Source organism: Protopterus annectens, chromosome 2.part2 (genome assembly GCF_019279795.1).
Source record: "Protopterus annectens isolate FY-2018-M chromosome 2.part2, PAN1.0, whole genome shotgun sequence".
NCBI classification, from domain to species: Eukaryota; Metazoa; Chordata; order Ceratodontiformes; family Protopteridae; genus Protopterus; species Protopterus annectens.
Window position 1 is genome coordinate 732,228,964 of NC_056730.1, and position 21,166 is coordinate 732,250,129.

The window sequence follows — 21,166 nt, forward strand, 5'->3', positions numbered from 1 at the left end:
GCAGATATGTGTGGAGTCCCACGATTGCAGATCTGTACATGTAATCAGTATCAAGAAGGCCCATCCTTCCTTCAGAATGGGGAATATATAATCTTGGTATGCACTGATTTTTATAAATCATTTGGGGAGCCTGAAGCATCCTTCTTGTTTTCCTGTCTAATCTATCCAACACATTTTGGGGCCAATTAATCACTCCAAAACTGTAAGTTAGGACAGGAAGAGCAAATTGGTTTATGTCTTGGATTTTGTTCCTAGATATCGATGCTATTTTCAGGATTAAAGTCTTCTAAAATATTCCTTACCAAGTTTTATTTGCATTTGTTCATGTTTTATTGTTGATCCTTCATTTCCCAAATATTTATACACTCCCTTTTGCTCTAGTTCTTCTGAAAAAGATTTGACAACTTGCAGTCGTGCTTTTCTAGTTCCTTGTCTGATGAGCTATAAAGTTTTAAGTCATCGACAAAAGAGAAGATGCAGAGAATTTACACTTTTGTTTTCTAGCAGCCAAATTATAGCTATGACCTAAGCAGTTAAGTAGACAACTTAATTGGTTGAGGGCAAGGCAGAATAGCAGCGGTGACGGAGAGTTACTGTGGAATTTACCATTTGGATTTTTATCCTTGGATTAATAATTTGCTCTTTATCATGGCTTAATTGCAAAGTGGTCTGCCACTGTTTCATGGTCACTGTAATGTAGTTGATCAGTGTAGGATGTATCTTATATATTTTTAAGCACTCTTTTTTTATCCATGAATGTGGAATACTATCATATGCTTCTTTTGTGGATAAAAGAGTGCTTAAAAATCTGTGTAGATCTGTAGATGTATCTATAGTTCTGTTTAGAGCTGTAGATGCATCTGTAGATATGTGTAGATGTATTTATCTGTATATCTTTTTTATTTGACGAGAATGGTATTCTGTGCTGTCACAGCCTGACTTTCCAGTTGAACTTGATTTATCACAAACACTTGGATGACTTGGTCCTCACTTATTCTGTAGTAAAGGTGCATACATCTCATATTTGTATGCATCTTACCTTTATGGAGGGCAGAACTGTGGTCCAGCATCATTTAGTTTATTTTTTTAAAGAGGCTTTGTATCTTCACAGACCCTTTTTAAGAGCACTTCTACTTGGGATGTGAACTTCTTTGGTAGACAGGGCTGCCTTTTTTGCAGTTCTGAAGTCATCTCTTGAAAGTTGCTGTTTTTTTTGTAGCCATTATCTTTGTTCTGATGGACTTGAGCTGTAATACTTAATTATTAGGAAACGTTCTGCTTCCAAATGAATTGGATGAGCCTTGCAGTCAACTAACCAGACGTTCGTACTGAAAGTGGTTACAGAATTGCTCTTGCATCAGTCCAGAAATCCTCCTGTTTTCTTTCAATCTATGATTGCTGGAGAGTGTTCTATCTTGGGTTTATTTGTAAAATGACCATGAGCTTGGAAGATGAAACACTCTTTTGTGTTTGGTACTGAAAGATTTCTTGCTGTATTTACAGAGCAGACCTTTCCATACTGGGGTGCACTGCACTGTAGTTTGCTTGCAGACTGTGGACTGCTTATTGGCAAGTGCTGTGGTCATAGGCTACTCCAAGAGCTGCAATGACATGTGCTACTCAAGTAGTAGAGACCATGACTACTTCCAGTACTTCCTTTAAAAACACGTTTTTTTAGACTTTTAGGATGCAGCCAATTGATCGTCAGTTCAAAGTAAACATTTACCCAGCATTGTTGTTTGCACAGTAATTCTAGGAGCTGGGTCTTCTTTTGGCACTTTACTACTTCTGGAGTCTGTCTTTTGATCTGTTACCTTTTAAGACTTTGAAGTTTTAGTTTAATCTTGTCCTATCTGGACACTGGAAACAGCTGGACTGACTGCCTTGCTGCCATTGTGCCTAGCAGCAACACATCTCAGAAGCTTAAGCACCTCTCCTTTAACATAAACCCCTAGTTTAAGGAGAGAAATCCAGATCTTTTTGCTAACATTACAGCCATGACATCTCCCAAATGAGCTCAAGCTATTAGGGATTGTTTTCTGTCTTTGTCCATACAGGTGTTTTAGTCATCTACATTTCTAATCAAAGCTGTCAGCAACTGTTTATAAAAAAACATATTTCAGCTGTTATATCCTTTTCTAATGTGCCATCTCTTTTTCTAACTCTTGCTTCTTCCCTACTTTCCTCCCTATCCCATGACAGTTCAGAAGTACAAGAAATGTCAAAACCTTTCACTATTTTTCCTTCTTAGTACCTTAAAGTGTAGTGGTTTGTCAATAGTGTTTTGTAAGGAATGGTGGTGGTGGTTGGCCTTCCTTCAGTTGTTACTTTGTTGTTGATTGTTGGGTTAGGCTATTTTCTGTAGAAAAAGAAACAAAGGCATCCAAATTAAAAAGTGCAAAGAGTATGACCATCAGATTCCTTCCCCAAGACCCCCACCATGTATGTGTGTTGTGTCTTGTGGTTAGACATTTTAGATAATGACTATTGTTTGTAAATGTTTCATCTCCTATACCCTCCTTGACAGGAGGAAGAAACTTAGACTGGAGGGACTGCTTCATTCTGAAACAGCAGGCAAAGGCAAGGACCCATATCCAGACAAGTACAGCAAGTCTTTCAGATCAGCCCAGTCTGAGATAAAAAAGCGAAAAGGTCTTAAGAGTCGGACATTTCTAGAGAAGAGACCCCAAGCTTCCAAAGGTTTCCACATGTCCACGTAGACTTGGACCCTTGTCAGTGGCTACTCCAGCCAGGTGTTCTTTAGCCTCCTTGGCAGGAGACATCTGGTACAACTGACTTGGCATTGAGGAGAAGAGCCAGAAGTTTGTCTTCTGAGTATAAACGTTAAAGGTTTATTGTAGACCTACTTCAGGTTCTGCTTTTTCACTACATTCTACAAGTCCCTTAGAAGCTCTACTTCATTGGTATGTAGTCAGCCTTTGGAAAGGCCCTGCATCAGTACAGTTGTCATCTTGGCCCCCTCAGTTCCTTGGGCAGTTTGAGACAACTTCCTGTCCACCTTTTCTTCTATTTCTTCCCAGGGCCCCTTTATCAGTGTCTTTAGTGATGGAATTAATACCACCCATATCGATTTCATCAAATTCTCTTTCTTCTGAGACGGTGCCTTTAGTGTGGATAACTTATGCACAGATTTGACTCACTGGAGACCACTAAGACTGAGGGGCTGGCATCGAGGGTTTGTTGCAGATTTTGTCTTCGGTTTTGCCAGGACCAATGTTGGTGTGAAGGAGCTGAGCATTTGACTCTCAGTGCTGAAATCTTCTAAAGTGATTTTGACTCCAGAGCTTTCAGTGCTGACTGTTGGTATTGGAATTTACTTTGGTGATGCCATTACTGGCCCATTTGGTGCAAGGAGATTTGGGCCAAAATACATCTGGTGACCTGTCAACACAGGGGAGACCTAAATTTGACTCTTTGCAAGAACAGGTAAAGGCTCCATCAATTCCTCCCTGAGATACTGCTAATGCTATACCCTTCGACCATTCATCATTGATGTTTCTGCAGGACCGACTACTTCATAGACCCAAATTGCCAAGTGCTGTGGTGCCTTCTTCACAGAAGAGTTCTGATGACTGTCCTGAAGTACTTTGACTGTCATTTGGATTCTCCTTCTCTGGATACAACTTTTGATGAAAAGTACTTTTCACCCAGATCCCCAACAGAAGCCATCACATTTCGTGAGATTTTTGAGATGATGAGCCAGAGGGAATCCTGGCCCTTAAATCCCACCTCCTTAGAGAAGGAGGGTTTGCAGGAAGCTTGAAAGTACATTTCCTCCAGTGTTGTGGTTAGTGCTACCCCCGACAAGTTAGTGGATATGGTATACTGCACAGCTTGGAGGGAACAGGATGTGGCAGAGCCCATAACTTGCAATAATGCAGACCCCCCCCCCCCCCCATAGATAGATGGCACTGGAATAGGGAACCTCTTGTGGATTCGGTAGTGGTATGTGATACCACCAAGAGTAACATCCTTGAGAATGCCCTGATTTATTTACCATTCAAGCAGGCAGTGCATAACGATATAGTGGCTTGGGAAGCATCATTATGTATCCATAGGGGCCTTGGATTACACTGTGCATATGATTAGGTTTCATTGGGATTTGGCAGAGAAAGTATCCTACAACACTGAAGTAGTTACCTGCCAATGATCTGAGGGCACAGTGAGAAACACAAGTGGCAACCTTAACTTCCAGCTGTTCACTAGTCATGCTTTTGATATGCAATGGAACAAATGATACAGCTTGAGTGGCAGGTTATAGCAGTGTGGAGACAAGCCTGCCTGCACCTCACCGATTTGCAGGCCATTTCATGGCAGTGTTTATCAATGTTCCATCTGATGGAACCTCCATGTTTGGGCAGAAAGTGAAAGAGAAACTGCTGTAGTTTGAGGGCAAATGCGTATAGCTGCAGTGTGAGCAAAAGGGCAAAATGCTTACAGCTGTTGGTGCAAAGTACTGAATGCTATAGAGGTCCTTTCCAGGAAATAAAAAGACATCAAAAACTTATGGTTTTGGAAGTCCTATCAGTCTCAAAACAGATGGCAGCATAACAAAGGTGTCTGTTGAAAGGGGGGACTAGAGTCTAGCTGTTGACCTAGAGGTAGAGGTGTTCCAAGCCACCAGGGCTTTAGGGGACCCTTTTGGAGACCCTGTCAGTATGGGTTTGGAAAGGTTGCTTGACTTTTCCTCTCTAGAGGCAGTTGAGGGATGAATTTCCTTCTACTCTCCGGTGTGGTTGGCCATAATGTTAGACAAAAGGGTAAGGGAAATGATTTTGCTTTTGGAAATGCCTGAAATCATGCCCTCACACCCCAAATAGTTCCATTCCAACAGATCAGGGCAACTCTGAAGGAGTAAGGGTCCTACAGAAGAGAGTAATTGAAGAGGTCATACCAGACCAGAGATAGCCTGGAGTTTACTCCAGCCTTCTTGGTGCCTAAAAATGCTGGACTTCCAGAAACATCTTTGATTTAAGTTGACTAAACCAATGTGAAGGAGTCATTCTGGATGTTCGTGGTGCATTCCATACTGCCATGCTTGCTGGCTGGCGCTGGATGTGCTCAGATCTCCAAGATCCATAGTTACGCATCAAAATAATGAAAAACATCAAGGAGGTTCCTGCACTTCCAGGTTGGAGCCAGACACTATCTATTTCAAGCTCTGCCCTTTGGACTTACCACAGCCCTCTGGATGTTTACTAAATGTAAGGGTCCGGTCACAACCCGTGTGCAAGTACTTAGAATAAGGATTTTCCCTGACGTGGACAACTGGTTCAATGCATCCCCCACTATGAAAATGTTTTATGGCAAAACAGTACTTGCTAGAACTGTGTCTGGCTTGGTTGGTCTTACAGTGCTGCCCCAGCCTTTTCTTTAGCTCCTGGATTGCTAATGTGCCAGGATCTTTGAGACTCTTCTGTGTACAATTGGGCTGGCTTATATATTATGCTTTTTGATTATCTACCCCCTTGGGAACTCCCTTGTTGTCATTCTGTGATCGTTTATTCGGTCTGCTTCAGTGACCATCATCAGATCCCATAAATTGTACACTTCCTCTTCTTAGATGATATTTTTTGTTTATTTATTTGTTAGATTCTTTTTAATTTCAAGAGCATATTTCCCATTGAAATTGTTACACAAATGCCAATAATTCTTGTATGTAAATGTTAATTTTGTTTAAACATTTCAGTATGCCACTGTAAATATTAACATTCTGTTTAGTCTGTCTTTATTACTCTGTGTACATCTTTATAATTTAATTTTGTATGTGTTCATTATATGTATTTAATGTTTATAATGTATACATCTTAATTTTTTGTATTGTGAATATCATTGGAGCTTTTCTTGTCAGACCCCTCCTGAAAATGGGTAATTTCTTTCCATGTCAGACTTTCCTGGAGAACAGAAGCAAATAAGTAAAAATGTCTCGTGTTACCCATTGCCATCACTTGAGATGATAAATGCAGGCTTTTCCAAGTCATCTGTTATTATCGATGTGAAAGTTTAAAGGTGATAAATGTTTTGAGCTTCTTTTGTCATCTGGTTTCACACTGTTGTTTCTTGATGGTTCTTGTATGCAGAGCTACCACTTTTGAGCATTTTGATGTCCAGCCTAACCAAACTATTAGTGTATTGTATGTTTGATTATTTTATATTTTTGCATTGTATCTTGCATCCTAGAGATCCATTTTTTACCTTTGAAGATCCGTGTTCACATGTACAAAAATGTGTGCAGTCCCTTGCTGCAGTCAGTAAACCCCAAGAATTCTCAAGGAGAATATTCTAGAAGTTTATGGTGTGTTTTTCCCCCCTTCAGTGGGAAAATGTTAGAAGGCTGTATAATCTTTTGAACTGAGCATGTAAACCCTGTAAAACTAAGCCCGCATACCAATACAATCTGCACATGCACAATAGTCAGTTTGTAGTCTGTGCTTATTAATGAAGTACTTTCAAGCAACTCGTAGTTTCTGCGGGAATTTGCTCAAATTTTGATATGCAAAGAGAAAAGTGGTAGTGAGATGTTCACTGATGAATGGCATTCCATCGAAGCAGCATTTAATATTCTTCACTCTTTATGGTTTATTCCTTATTGATAACTTAAAAAAAATGTCCAGCTCAAAAAGCTAAGGATAAACAAAAATCGTAAAAATGTTACTGGGACAGTTTGAGCCTAACTCAGAAGTAAGATGAGAAGGATTTATGATTCTTTATTGCAGTCAAATTACTAACAGCTTGCCTTTCAACTGTTATAATTCAGACACAACACTATGATTTTGGTCTATCAAATTGTCATGCTTCTCCTAGATTATTTACTGGTGTTCCACACTGTCAAACTTGTTTATGGGGTACATAGCCTTATTAAATAAATTTATTCCTACGCAAAGATTCCCAATCTCTAACTATATAGGATCTAGTATATAAAGATCTTCTATTGTGAAAAATAACAAAGCCCTCCTCTGTCTGATCCTCTGGTATGATTTGTAAAGGTCACTGATATGATTTTTAATGCTTGAGGGTTGAGAGGTATGCCAACCGTGATGCACTATGTTGTTGAATCGAAGTAGTATGGTGTGAACTGTGAAAGTGGTTAAAACTGAATGAAGAAGTACTTAAAAAAAACAGTCACAGTGAACCTTGCCTACGAAAACTACTAAACTATCCAGGTTTTCACAAAATGTCTAGATTTTTCACTTGTATTTTGGTCTGTTCTCATAGCATTTGTAGTTTTCTGGCAAATCATTGAGGACTGAGGTCACTAAATAATGACATATTTGAGTTTCAGACTTCATGTCCATCAGAAGATGCATGTTAATGCAAAACTTATTCCAGCAATTTACGTTGGAATTTTAAGCATTACTTAAAATCTGTTCCTATTTTAGGTTCATAGGTAGGTACTAGGCTATCTGCCCGAGAGCATTTATAAACCTAGCCAGAGTGCGTCGGCTTTCGCCGCCCCATTGATTAATTAACTGATCCTCTGTCAAGCAGAGCCAGTGAAGTGATCCCAGGGGTGTATTTTCTGTTACCCATCCACTTGTCAAGGTTTCTGTTGAAGTGTGTTAGTGGTGGGCTCTGCCTGATGTCATTTGGAATTTTGTTCCAAAGAATGGGGAGTCTCTGTGACAGGAATCTATCCCTCCAGCATGTTCTATTTATTGTTGTGGTGAGGTTTAGCTCACTAGAGCGCGTGGCTCGCAGTGACTTGGATTTCTTTAGGTGTGGAGCATGTCCATCAATTCTGAGTTGGACATGGCTTTGTAAGTCAGGCAGAGATCATCTCTGAGTAAGTGATATGCCACTGAGTACAGCCAGAGTTTTTTCAGTCGGGCTGCATAGGACATATGTTTGAGACCAGTCATCCTCTTGGTGAGGTACTTTTGTGGTCTTTCCAGCTGTTGGAAGTGTCTTGTGAGGTACATCCCAAATGGGGCATTGTACTCTATGATGGGTCTAATGAGTGACTAGTAGAGGGGCACTATAACCTCTTTATTTCTAGATGTGAACCCTTTAGTAATTAGGAAATCCTTCTATGTGGCCCATCTGACTACTTTGGCAATATGATTGTCAAAGGAGAGATTACTATCTACCTGGGTCCCCAGATCTCTTATTACCTCTTCTGTATTAAGGGGGCTGCCACCTATGTGGTAATTTGCGGGTGTTTTGTTTTTCCCAAACAGAATGACTATGCATTTTTTGGCATTTAGCTTGAGGCCATGACTTTGACACCAGGTGTCCGTCTCAGTAAGGCCCTTTTGGAGGATGTCCGTGTCAGCTGGGGAGTCAGTTATGGCTCCCAGTTTGCATTAGGCCTTTGTCCAGAACTCTTGCACTAAGAGGTTGAACCATATGATAGAATGTAATATTTCTTAAGGCATTCCAGTTTGTTTTAAATGTGGAGTCAGCAGATTTTTTTTATTTATTTATTTTATTTCTTCATGCTTCGGTATGGAGCACTGATAAGTGGACCATTTTCAAACTTGGCCCAGGCTTTGTAGACAGATAAAAAAGGATACAGAATAACATAAGACAATGGTTATATAGTAATATACGTTAAGAAAACCATAATAAAATCAAAGAAGCAAAAGTAGTTGTAAGATTAATCAATGTACAGTTGGCAATAGGTAGCTATACTTCCTAAAGTAGGAGTGCATAGACTAGATAAGAAATGCACAGCAATTTATGAAGCATGAATTGCAGGTTAGTGATGTAAGTGTTCAAAATATCTGTGACAATGTGCCCCTCTTTACCCGGGGCCAGTAATCAAGGAGCCGTAATTTTTAGCACTGACACTGGTGAGAGAGACGGTCAGTAAAACAGGAATGGATTTACACAGTATTTTAAATGCAGCTTTTTGCATTCATCATTTTTTAAGAGCACACAGGGAACACACTTCAGTTGGACTGGACTTTGTCTTTTCAGATGTTAAACAAGACCCACATTAGAGCACTGTGTCCTTGTTTTAAGTATTTGGCGCACACACACTTGAATATTTGATTTTTTACACATTCATATACAAACCTGGGAAAGCCTGACACATTTACGAGCTGTGTCCTCTCTCTTTAGGTTACAGGGTAGCTATCACCAGCCAAATACTCTAAGGGTCTTACAAGGGGTAACCAATTAATACTGTGTAAAATTAATACTGATATAAATGGTAGAATATGACCGAAGCAGTAAGGCTTTTTGGAGTGGCCACAGTGGCACTAAAATAAGCACAGGTACTCTTAGGATATTGAATGTATTTACTAAAAGACCAACCACAATGAAAAGGTATAAAATATTAATAATGGATAATAAAAATAGAAAACAGGAACATACTTAATATTTAGTTATAATAAACATTAGAGTTTTTAGTTAAAAGAAATATAAAATAACGCAGTTGGACAGAATTGTACATGCAGAAAAAGAAATACAAAGTTAATCTCACGACACCTTTTTTAACTAAACTAAAGAGAAACTGCCCCTAGTTAATTTACTTAATATCACAAAGCAAGATGTACTGCTGAGATGCTAACTTTTACAAAGCAAGATGAGATACTTTACAAACCGAACTGTACAACTAGTCACTACTGAACTATGATAACTGACATAGAGCTTTTATATGTTAGATTTCAAAGAAAAACAAACAAACAAACTGCTGCTGCTAGAGGTACGTCCTTTAGCTGGTTATGGAATGACATTACATCTAGTCACTTCATTCTGTCCCAGTTTATATTTGGAACTGTTAAGATTTTGTTGCAGCATTTTTCACATAAGAAACTTTTACAAATGCATTTTTTTCTACAAGTATTTGTTCAAATTAATGTGACAGTCAATGACATAAGATTATTTACAAAACTTTAGCCAGCCATGCTGACACATGCCGCAAATGCACTGTATTACTTATTTGGTACAGCTGGCAATACCCCACAACGTCTCAATACCAACAAACCGTACAGTAAAAATCAGTCTCCATCAATAAAGTCTTTAATTATAAACAGGCTGAATACCTTAGTTGTGGAGCATTAATGGACATAAAACAAATAGTCTTCATGGGGCAAGAATAAATGTTATAACTCACATGGTAAAAAAGTGTGTGGAGAGCGAGGCGGTTAACTAACTGACACAGAATTCTCAATATTTTTGGTAACCACTTGAAAACATTGTATGTTTATTTATTATAAATGATAAAAAGGTTGCCTTGGAAACATGCAACAATTTATATAAGATGAGAAAGATGATTTATGCATTGTTGTCTAAGGAATGTTAACAGGATACCCCTGTGAAGCTCAACATGGATGCAGATGAAAGTTTGTTTGCACTTAGTGCAATAATGGCTACAGTGTGCAATGAAAAAACAAAATAATGCTGCTTTTGTTGTAGAAAAAGCATGAAGAATTAGCTTTGTACTAGAGGAATTATCAACAGAAATTTGTCAAACTGGAAACCAGTCTAGGAGTCATTGTCTCATGGGTTTAGTTAAGTACATAATGCATTTAAATACACATGAAGAAATTTTCTGTGAAGAACTAAGTAGACACTGATCCAGATTACAAAAATACTTGTCAGTGTGTGAGACTGTAGTATTACATTGGGGTAAGTCACTTATGAGAGCAAGTGTTTTGGAATCTGTCCCAGTATGTGGTGTTAAAAACAACCATTTGGTGAATCAGTGTAGCACCGAAGTTTTGCAAAAAAAAAAAGTTATATTTGCAGTGAAGGAGTCATACCCCTCAATCTCTTAGTGTGAGAAATCTGGACAAAGCCACAAATAATGGGGGAACAAAGGACCAAAAATAGGGACAATTTTTAAATATTGCTCTTACTGACTTAAAAAGTTAATAGAATAGCAGGTTTTGCATTGGCATTGGCATGAAGTTACTGAAGTCAAAGTAAACTTTATTGTCGATCAGATATATAGAACAGTGAAAGCTGAATGAAATTACATTGCTTTGGCCCCAGTGCAAGACATAATGAACACATTGTTTGAGTGACAGTAAAACTAGTGCACATACAGAAATATTTAAAATATTAACAACGCAGTAAATTACCACAACTGGACAGAAATAAATTCAACACTATTATATTAGTAGATATTGCAAAGACTGTGACTTCACATTGTGATTGCTTAGACAGTGCACTTCATCAGCTGTAACACATTCAGGAAGTAATAGCATAAGAAATCAGGCTAACTGTACCAGTTACTGAAGCAATTTGCCAGCTTAATTACTATAGATGATACTTCACAGCAAGTGGCATATTGATCAAATTATTTGCTGTCATGCCTGGCATTCAAGTTCAGTATGGATAGAGGGAAGAAGCTCCTGTTCAGTCTAGATGTTTTGCGTTGTAAGTTGCAATACCACCTGGCCGAGGAAAGGCGGAAGTACATGCCATGGGCAGGATTAGTGGGATAGTCAATTATCTTCCTAGCCTTTCCCACACACTGAGTCTTATGCAGATCATCCATGAATGGGAGCGAGGAACCAATGACTTTTTCCGCTGTCCTCTCTACCATCAGGAGAGCCTTGCGATCAGATGCTTTGCAGTTACCATACCAAACTATGATGTTATTTGAGAGGATGCTCTCGATGGTCCCCCTGTAGAAGGCTTTGAAGATAGACTAAGACAGGTTTGACTTTTTCAGTTTTCATAGGAAGTGCAGATGTTGTTGTGCCTTCACTGTGTGGTTAATATGAGCCGACCCAGGATAGGTCATCTGAGATGTGCATCCCCTGGAACTTGGAGATTTTGACTCTTTCCACTGCCACCCCCTTAATTTCCAGAGGTTGATGCATCTCCTGAAGTCCACCATTAATTCTTTGATCTTGCTTACATTTAAGGCCAGATTGTTGCTGTCCACCAGCATATCAGATGCTCCACTTCTTCCCTGTGGGCTGTTTTCTCACCATTTCTGACAAAGACCTATGACAGTGGTATCATCCGCTAATTAGATGATTTTGTTGGATCCATGCTTGGCCATGGAGTCATGCGTCAACAAGGTGAACAGCAGAGGACTCAGGACGCAGCCCTGAGGGGCATCCTTGCTCAGTGTAATACTGATTGAACTGTTATTTTCCACACATACTTTTTGGGGTCTGTTGATGAGAAAGTCCAGTATCCAGTTACTTAGGGGGGTGTTGATGAGTCTGAAAACTCAAATTTCTGACTTTAATCTTCCATGATTTTCCAATGATTTGCCAGAAAACTAGACCAAATATATGAGGCAAAAATCTGGACATTCTGTGAAAATCTGTACAATTAAGGTATGGTAGGAGATGGTAAAGAGCTTGAATGGTTGAGTGGAAAATATCACTAGTTTTGCGATGTATAGCAAATACTAGCTTTGATTTGTTCTTGTAGATAGGATAATGCATGCAGTGTGTGGTGATTATGAATTTTCTGTAAGCTAGGCTTCAAGCTGTGAGACATATCCTTTTACATGTATGGTAGGAGGTAATGGTTGTGTTGAGTGTTGGGAACTGTCTAAAATAGACATTATCGACAGAAACAGCTTATTAACAATGGTTACCTGGGTTTTCCCTTGTATACATTTAAAGAACTGCAGGATATTCTGTATGAAAGTTCAATGCCCATGGTAAAGGTTTGATAGTTTGGTCTTCTCTAGCCCCCTTTGCATGCCCTACAGGTACCAGCTGGTTCTGTGTAGGGGTATAGCCTTAACTTCATTTTAGTGCTCCTGATACTATCCCTGGGATTTGACTGCATTGCTGGTGGGATGAAAGGGTAGGTCGATCAGAGTTGATCAGATGTTGGCGGCAAATGTACTGTCCTGTAAAGCACAGGATTTTTTGTATGTCCTAACTGAATGGATGATGTCACAGGCATCTCTGCATGCCCCCCCACTGAAATGCTAGTGGCGATCTTCTCTTTAATTATGGCACTGTCCCAATTGTTGGGACGCATCAGGTTGTGGGCATAATCCCCTTATATTCTAGAGTGGGCAAGCTGGCAAAAAAACCAAGCTTTCCACTTGCCCTATTAATCCTCTCCAGCACCCAGGTTGCTAGCTGAACTTTGGTTGTAGTCAGAACTCCATCATAGTATCCTAGGAGGGTTACTAGGCTAACGGTCCTATTGCCCTTTTTAAGTATAGCCATTCATACCCCAGATTTCCCATTTTTCAGTGCCCATGGACTAGGACAACTGTGGTATATGCCTCTGCCTTACAACATATGCAAGCTGCCCCTGTCCACAAGGGACACCGGCAACAAGCCCGGGGTGAATTTGTGATTTCCTATCCATTGCTCCAAAGTGTGTTAGAATAGGATTAAGGAAGAGCTGTGCTTTACATGAATAGGGAGTCTCTCCCAAAGAAGGGGTAATTTCTGAGGTACATACCTGTCCCTCCAACATGTTTTGTTTATGACACAGGCTAGGTTTACACCCCCTGTTGTGTGATGTGAAGACCAGGGATGATGTATATCTTTGCTTTTTTGGTGGTCATATAGAATATAATTTTATCCTAATTAAAATTTTAACAACTAATAATTTTAACCAATTTCAACAGCTGAGGTCTGCTTTTCCCTATCTGTGGGATAATTAATCACTTTAATACTTAAGATGTTGGCTTGCCCCATCACACCAAGGCTTTAGAAATAACATATTCAGCACTGCTAAAACAGGGTAAACTTTTTTTAACCAAATAGAAAGTACTTCTCTTAGGATTGACTCATTGGGTGCAAGCAGTGTAAATGTTTATAATACCTTTAGCCCTTTTTGGCTTCCAAAAGTTCTGTTCCTCTCAATTTTTACTTTTTTAAAACAATAAAAAGTGCAGACCTCTCATTTATAGTGGGAAGGCTGAAGAACAGGTGTGGCTGTGGATAAGCTGGGTTTACCTGTTGTGTAGTAAATGAACTGTCATGTTTTCTGAACTGGTGCTAGCGATGTCAAGACCTGAATGCGTATATAGAACAGTACGAGGCCCTGCATTATTAATGAATAATGTACTTCTATGTATCTTGAGTTCAGAAGATTTTGACATAAATTTATAAATTTGCTGACTAGATAGAAACCAATTTTACATGTGTGTGTGTGTGTGTGTGTGTATATATATATATATATATATATATATATATAAATAGTGTTTATGTATATATATATGTGTGCATATATATATATATACGTACGCATACACACACATTTTGAATTTAATAGGTGATTTCATATAGGTGGGTTAGGCTACCTTTCCATTCAGAAAACTTTTTAGTGTATTTGTTTTGTCTTGCTGCATGTAATACTGTCATGTCTTTTACTTCTGAGGTTTCCATATTGAAGGTTTGAGCTATTGAATATCTGGATAGGTATTGCAGTTAATAATCTGGACTCACTCATGTGGAATCCACATCCGTAGTGTAACTAAAGAGTGTTTACTCTTGTGAAAAGTTAAGAAAAGTGTGTTTATTTCTTTTTGTTGTCTTCATGCTGAATCTTTTGTTTTCATCCTATATTCTGTCATTTCATGCACTGGTTAGTAGTGAATGTTTACATATTAGTGATTGTAAGAATTTAGGCTGGTACAGGTTTAAGCATTTTTCCATGACATGTTTAACCCCCTTATTGCAGCTTAGTCCATTTTAAGGTGATAACCAGGGTCTGCTTTTTTTGTTGTAGGCTGTGTTGAAGCTCGAGAAGAATAACTACAATGCCTGGGTGTTCATTGGTGTGGCAGCTTCAGAGATGGATCAACCTGACCAGGCTCAGACAGCATACCGGAAGGCTGCAGAGCTAGAGCCGGAACAGCTACTGGCTTGGCAAGTATGTGATGAATATAGGTTGTTTTTTATGTCTATTCAACAACAGAAAAAATAGATTAAAACTGAGTTAGTACATCACAGTGCATCACAGATGTGACTGTCAAATATATGACCTATTCCTTTACAGTCTTATTTGAGAAGCATGAAAAAAAAACTCAGGTTGCCCTCTCCGATACAGATATGCACCATCTAGTGCAGGGGTGGCTGCAACGGATGTAGGCATCTGTCTACTGTATTTTCTGTTGAGGGAGGCTTGAACCCTGACACACAGACTGATGCAGGCACTAGCTCTTTAAGGAGCAGATGGCCAAAATAGTGTAATGGCAAACCTTTGCAAGACATTCTCTACCATAACTGCATTCAAACCATGGCAATGCTCCTCCTGTCTCCCTACATAAATTAGTAGATCTGGCACTGACAAAGTACACATTGTTGCCGGTGATTATAATAAGGCTCAACCTTAGACAGACTTGCATTAATAGTCATATATGACCTCTGACCCATTAGGAAGTACTGAGAGATGCTGATGAGGCATGTCATGCAACAGTGTGCAGTGAAGGCAGGGAATATATGCAGCTTTTTGAACAGCATACACCATTCCTGCTTAGTATCCAAGACAAGGTTGTAGCAGGATTGAGTAGATGCAAAATGTTTAGTTGGACAGTCCAAACATAGTACAGTGGTGCTGGTGTGCAACATGCATAGGGCTGTTAATGTTATTATGCCTGTCAGCAGAGTTCAGTTGTGCACATGGCAAATGTCTCATTTCTTTGTTTACTGTAGGACATGACCGTTCCCTTTGTATATAGTAGTACACACACACTTCTCTAAATGAAAGTAGAGTAGGAAAAGAGTCTCTTCTTTGATGTCTTACTAACCTAGTTATGCCCATTCCAGTTTATCATGTCAAGGGATTGTTGTTCTACCTGCCATATCCTTCCTGACTATTCTTGGTTTCCTCCCCATTTGTGCAGTTTGGTATTGGTAGGAAACAGGCCTGTCCTTTTCGTATCACATACTGTCCATTTGCAAACAGCAGGCCTCCCAAATCCCTTAGTTCATTGTCATTTTACTACCCTGATCTTTAGAGTCTTACACTACATGCTTCTTTTAACAGGTTAACATGTCAGTGCTTAAAGTTGCTGTGTAACCTACACAGTATGGCTACTGGAGTGAGACCGAGAGCCATGCCACTCTGTTGATGAATATCAGTTTCATGCATTTGGCCATCTCTGTGCAGCTTCTGATATGCTGCACAATGGCTTTTTATGAATCCATTTGAAAGGAAATGTAATCTGTCAAGCAACTGTAATATGAAATTACATAATGGCACTGTCAACCGAAGATGAGAACATTTTCCGTATTCACTGGAAACGCAAATGACATTGAAATTAGTACTTCAGACTATAACGTGGTAGTGCATTTATGAATAGGCAATTAAAATTTTAATTATTCTTTTTAACCAAGTAGCTTAACTTGTTTTTTTGGCTTAGCCTTTAGGTCATCGTAACACAGAGATTTTTTTGTTTAGATTCAGGTTTCAGTCCCACAGCTTGCACTTAGTGTGACAAAAAGTAGGAAAAAATCTTTCTGCATTTAAATAAGTTTTGACTTTTGCTCTAAAGAGGCTTTCTGTGGTGGTCTACTTTTATTTCAGTATTTAATGTTATGTTTCTTCAATGTTCTGTGCTTAATTTGCATTTTCTTTTTCATGTTCATTAATCATCTTGAATATCCCATTAACCAAATGTAATGTTTTATGCAGACAAACCTATTTTTCATCCAGAAACAATATCTCCTCAACATCCTAACATCTCTTCCAAACGGCTTCACTGTACTCCAGAAATTGTGCTTTAAAATACAGCATTGGAACAGCATTTTGAAAAGTTGCATATTTTAGTTACACCTGAGAGGCTGCTGTACTTTTCACCTCATAGTATTTCCTGAGATTTTTGACACTTCTGTATCCATGTCAATTCTTTTTGGTATCCTACCCACATTTCACCACTTTAAATACAAGGTTGTTGGACTTCCCAACAAAAATACAGTGTCTGAACAAAGAGCAGTAGCTGGTTCATCTAATGCCCATTGCCCCATCCAGTGTTCTGGTACCCCTCAACTCTGTTTTGAGGAACAAGAAGAAGAATAAAGGATCCATTCTCCAATCTGGCACTGCTCACTTCTCTCCTAAGGTGCTTCAGGTCTGATGTTCCTCCCGGCTAAAGGAACAAAGAAATAATAAAAGTGTTATGTTTTGAAAAAGTGTAAAAACACTTGTTACAAGATATACTACACACAAAGCACTGAACAAGTCCTTCAGTTTTGACTGCAAAAACATTTTTTTCATGCTGGCATTCAGAAAAATGACTGCTCTAGCAACCCAGCAGCATCTGCCGATCACACAATGTGGCTGCCCCTTTGCCCCACCCTTGCTACACATCTGTGAACAAATAACTTAGCCACACTCCCTAATTACCTGAAATGTAGCTTCCTCCCTTATTTGGGAATTTTTAATGACTATGCGTTCCTACAAGACCACTTGTACATAACATCACAGCAGTGTCCTTACAGGTTTGTACAGTTGAACTGTGTATTACCATTTTACTATTTAGTAATTCAACCCACTTTTCTGTAAATGCTTTATTTCTTTTATGAATTTGATGTTTCTTTTAGGATACAAAGTTGCAACTGAAAAGGGAGTCCAGTCTACTTACCTGTGGGTGTATAAATAGAGAGTTGTGTAAACACACACACACACACACACATAAAAAAAAGGTTACATATTGATTTATGTGGAGCTGAATTTATACAATTGCTTGAAAAAAATAGATCTAGTAACACATCTCTTGTAAACCCTGCCCTAAGATATATAAATACACAGAGCCCTACAGACTTTCTTAAAGCCTAACTAACTGTGTCATTTATGTGAATGACCACATTGTCGAACTGTACTGCATCGAGAATGCAGTCCGCTGAACCGTTGTCTGAGATCGCATTACAGTAAGATCAGGAAATTTGGCCTTTTCACCCAATTCTCTGAAAACACATTTTGTTAAATCACATTTAAAAGAAAATTTCATGCACAGCAAATATACCTTCAAAACATTTTTTGCACTGGGGTGAACCAACCTGCACATATGCTGGGCATTTACCCCCCCCCCTGCAACCCCTTTACTTAAATATACAGACTCCATAGCCCTACCACCATAGAAGCGAGAGAAAAGAAGCACAACAGCAATTATCTGCTGGAGCATAAACACAGACTTGTAGATATTTCGAGTTGGGGTATAGCATGAAAATGGGGATTGGTAAGGTGCAAATGAGCTTCTATATTCACTTGCCTTGTAATTCCTATGATAGTGGCTGTTCATAGGCTTGTGATTCAGTAAAACATATTTTAAGTGGATTTTTTCAATGATTATTGATTTAATGAAAGTAGTATTCATTGAAACATATGGTTAACCATACGTAAATATACGCTGTGTGTGTGTGTGTGTGTGTGTGTGTGTGTGTGTGTGTGTGTGTGTGTTATGAAAGGTGAAAATTCAAAAGTGAGAATCACAAATAGTAGAATTAAAAAGAGAGAATTCCAAAACGCTGAATGAGTAATAAAAGTGAATCACAAAAGAATAAATACTTCTCTCCTACAAAAAAAAATCCCTATATCAGTAAACCCTGGCTAGAAAACCACAGTCACTTGTCTTAGTAGTGGTACTATTAGGGAAACTGTCTCAGTGATGTTATGGTTAGGGTTATGGCTATCTTTAGGACTGGCATTCCTGAGTAAGGTGGTTAAGGGGTCCTTGCCTACCTTACTCGTACTAACCCTAACTGTAACCTTAACCTTACCCCTGACCCTAACCTTAAACCTGCACATTACATTACTAAAAACCTTTTCCCCTAACAGTACCACAAAAGGACACATAACACATACTGCAGAACCCTGCACGATACTGAACCTATTCCCTTACCTGACCCTTAAACCAACTATTATAGCAGTCTTGCACATATTCACAGCTCCCACGTTTTCATTCAACACATTAATTTTCCTGCACACTCCTACTTATATATGTGATTCACCAGATGAACATTCCATCTTTTTTATATCCACAAAAACTTTTCAGCCAAATGAGTATTCAACTTTGAGTTACACTCGTATATATTTACATAAATATATGTTTGTGTTTATATGTTTTCATGGATTTACAATGGATTTAAATTTGTATGTATGAATTTCTGTATAATTTATGCTCATAAATGTGTAATAGAACCACTGATGTTATATTAAGCTGATATGAAGCGATATTAATTTTTATTATATTTTATGGGTACCGGCTATGTTTTTAAGTTAAATGACTCTCATTATATATTACTGCATTTTTGTATTTATGTACCACAGGACAGGGATGGTTGATATGCACTGAAGAAGCTTCTTATAGGGGCGAAACCTGGTTTGCTGTGATTTATTTTGTGGTGATGGTTATTTGGAATAAAGCTCATATTTTGAAATGTACTGCGCTGTGTGGTTTATGGGGTATTTACACATGTCTGTATGTAAATGTATACATGCATATATGTATATAAAAAGATAGATGTGCATATATACCTTGGTGTGGCTCAGCATGTCATTGAACTTTGTCACACTAGACAAATTTATCTTTCCATTATTATGGAGCATCCTTTGGCAAAAATATGTGTCTGCCTTAAACATACTTGCCTTTGTCTCATTTCCTAACACTTTGCATTTACAGAGAACCCTGAAAATTCTGTCACCTTGTGCTTTTGTGTAGTAGGTACAATAATGTCTCTGTTCATTGGCTAAATCAAACCCTCTCTTTATTAAACAGAAAATGCTGCTGTTTTTATTTTCTTCTATAACCTTTTTTTCATGCCTGCTGTTTACTGATCTCGTTCATGTGGATATTTCCCTTCCTGATGCTGTAGATTTAAGATCACCTGCCAGGGCACACTCACTAATTATTCTAGGCCTCCTTCCTGGCATTATTCTCTTGAGTGGGGCTGCTAACAGGGAGGGAAGGGGAAGGAGCGATGTTAGTCATGGTACTACCCCCCCCCTTCCCCAGCCAGGTGACAGTTCTCTGTGCTATAGCAGAAATGGCTAATGTGACCCCCCCCCCCAGATACGTAATCCCATCTTCTATGCTGCCACAGTCAGGCATCTCCGACGCTAATCGAACCTTGGTCACCTGGGACACAGATAATGCTTTGTATCTACATGCCACAGGGTGGTTCTGTGTGATAACTTTCTATTTCCACCACAAACTATGATCTTAATAGCTAGGGTGACTGCGCATCTGTCTTTTACTCCCTGTCCCTGATGCACACCTTTATATGGCAAAATTCTAATAAAAACCTTTGTTTGCACTGCTAATGCTGTTTAGAATTTTTACCACCCTTGAATTAGAAAACTGGCAGTCTGGACATTCTTGCCAATTTTCTTGACCACTTTGCAGCTCATCGCAGTAATTTTGTTTGACACCAATTGCCACTTTTTCTGTTATTAATATTTTCTTTTTGGTGTTATTTTTTTATCAGTGTTAATCAGACAAGTATTATTCATGTTCTTTTGATGAATGTATCTCTCTTTCACCTTCTTCACTCCCACTGCTTTCTGATTGACAGCCTGGTTCTCCTCACTTTATTTTCTATTGCAGGTTTTGATACCTACTTCACTCTACTTGTTGCTAGACTATAAGTTATACAGCTGAGATCTTTTAGCTAGTTTCCTTCACAGTTTTTCCTTCTGTTTTCTCCTTATGAATATTGTTGCAGTTCCTGGCATTGTGTCAAATTTTATGTGTTAGTATGTCTTTTGTAGCTTTCACTTCTGCCTTTTTCCTTTTTTTTATCTTCTTAGTAACTCCTACGCATGTGCCTATCATCTTGGCTGAAGCTACAGATGCTGATTTGTATCTTTCCTTCTCTCTTGACCCTGTCGTTGTTTTATCTGTGGGCATCCTCTCATTCAGTCATCATGTTTCCACTACATTTAGGAAATTCTTTATTTCTGGACCAGTTAATTTCCAAGGAGACATATTCAAGATAAAAATAAGTCATTTTATCAGTGTACTCTTCCTTATCTGACCCACTACATACATGGTGGGGACTAATCCAAGAATCTTGCTAGACTGCAAAGACCCCAATGATTTTTAACAAAGGAAAGTAAAGGCTTTAAAACATTCAGTTATACTAATGAATTAATACAACTGTCCTTCTACTCTTCAGCCAAACAGCTAAGGCAAACTTCCTATCACCAAGTGATAGCCTGTCAGAATTTCAAGCCCTCCCCGCAACCCTGAAAATGCAGCTGCCTATGTGGTATTGTACAAACAAACCCTGTACAATCATGTCAGTAAATGCATTGA

The 21,166-nt window shown here is 38.8% G+C and overlaps 1 protein-coding gene across 1 annotated transcript in view; it reads left to right on the forward strand.

Annotated features, from left to right (window-relative positions):
* The window catches only part of TTC37 (tetratricopeptide repeat domain 37), a 2,356,248-nt gene that overhangs the window by 177,195 nt on the left and 2,157,887 nt on the right, over nt 1–21,166 (forward strand). The window contains exon 3 of the mRNA XM_044064132.1: nt 14,638–14,781. Coding sequence (XP_043920067.1) covers nt 14,638–14,781 — 144 coding nt within the window. The remainder of the gene's footprint in view (nt 1–14,637; nt 14,782–21,166) is intronic.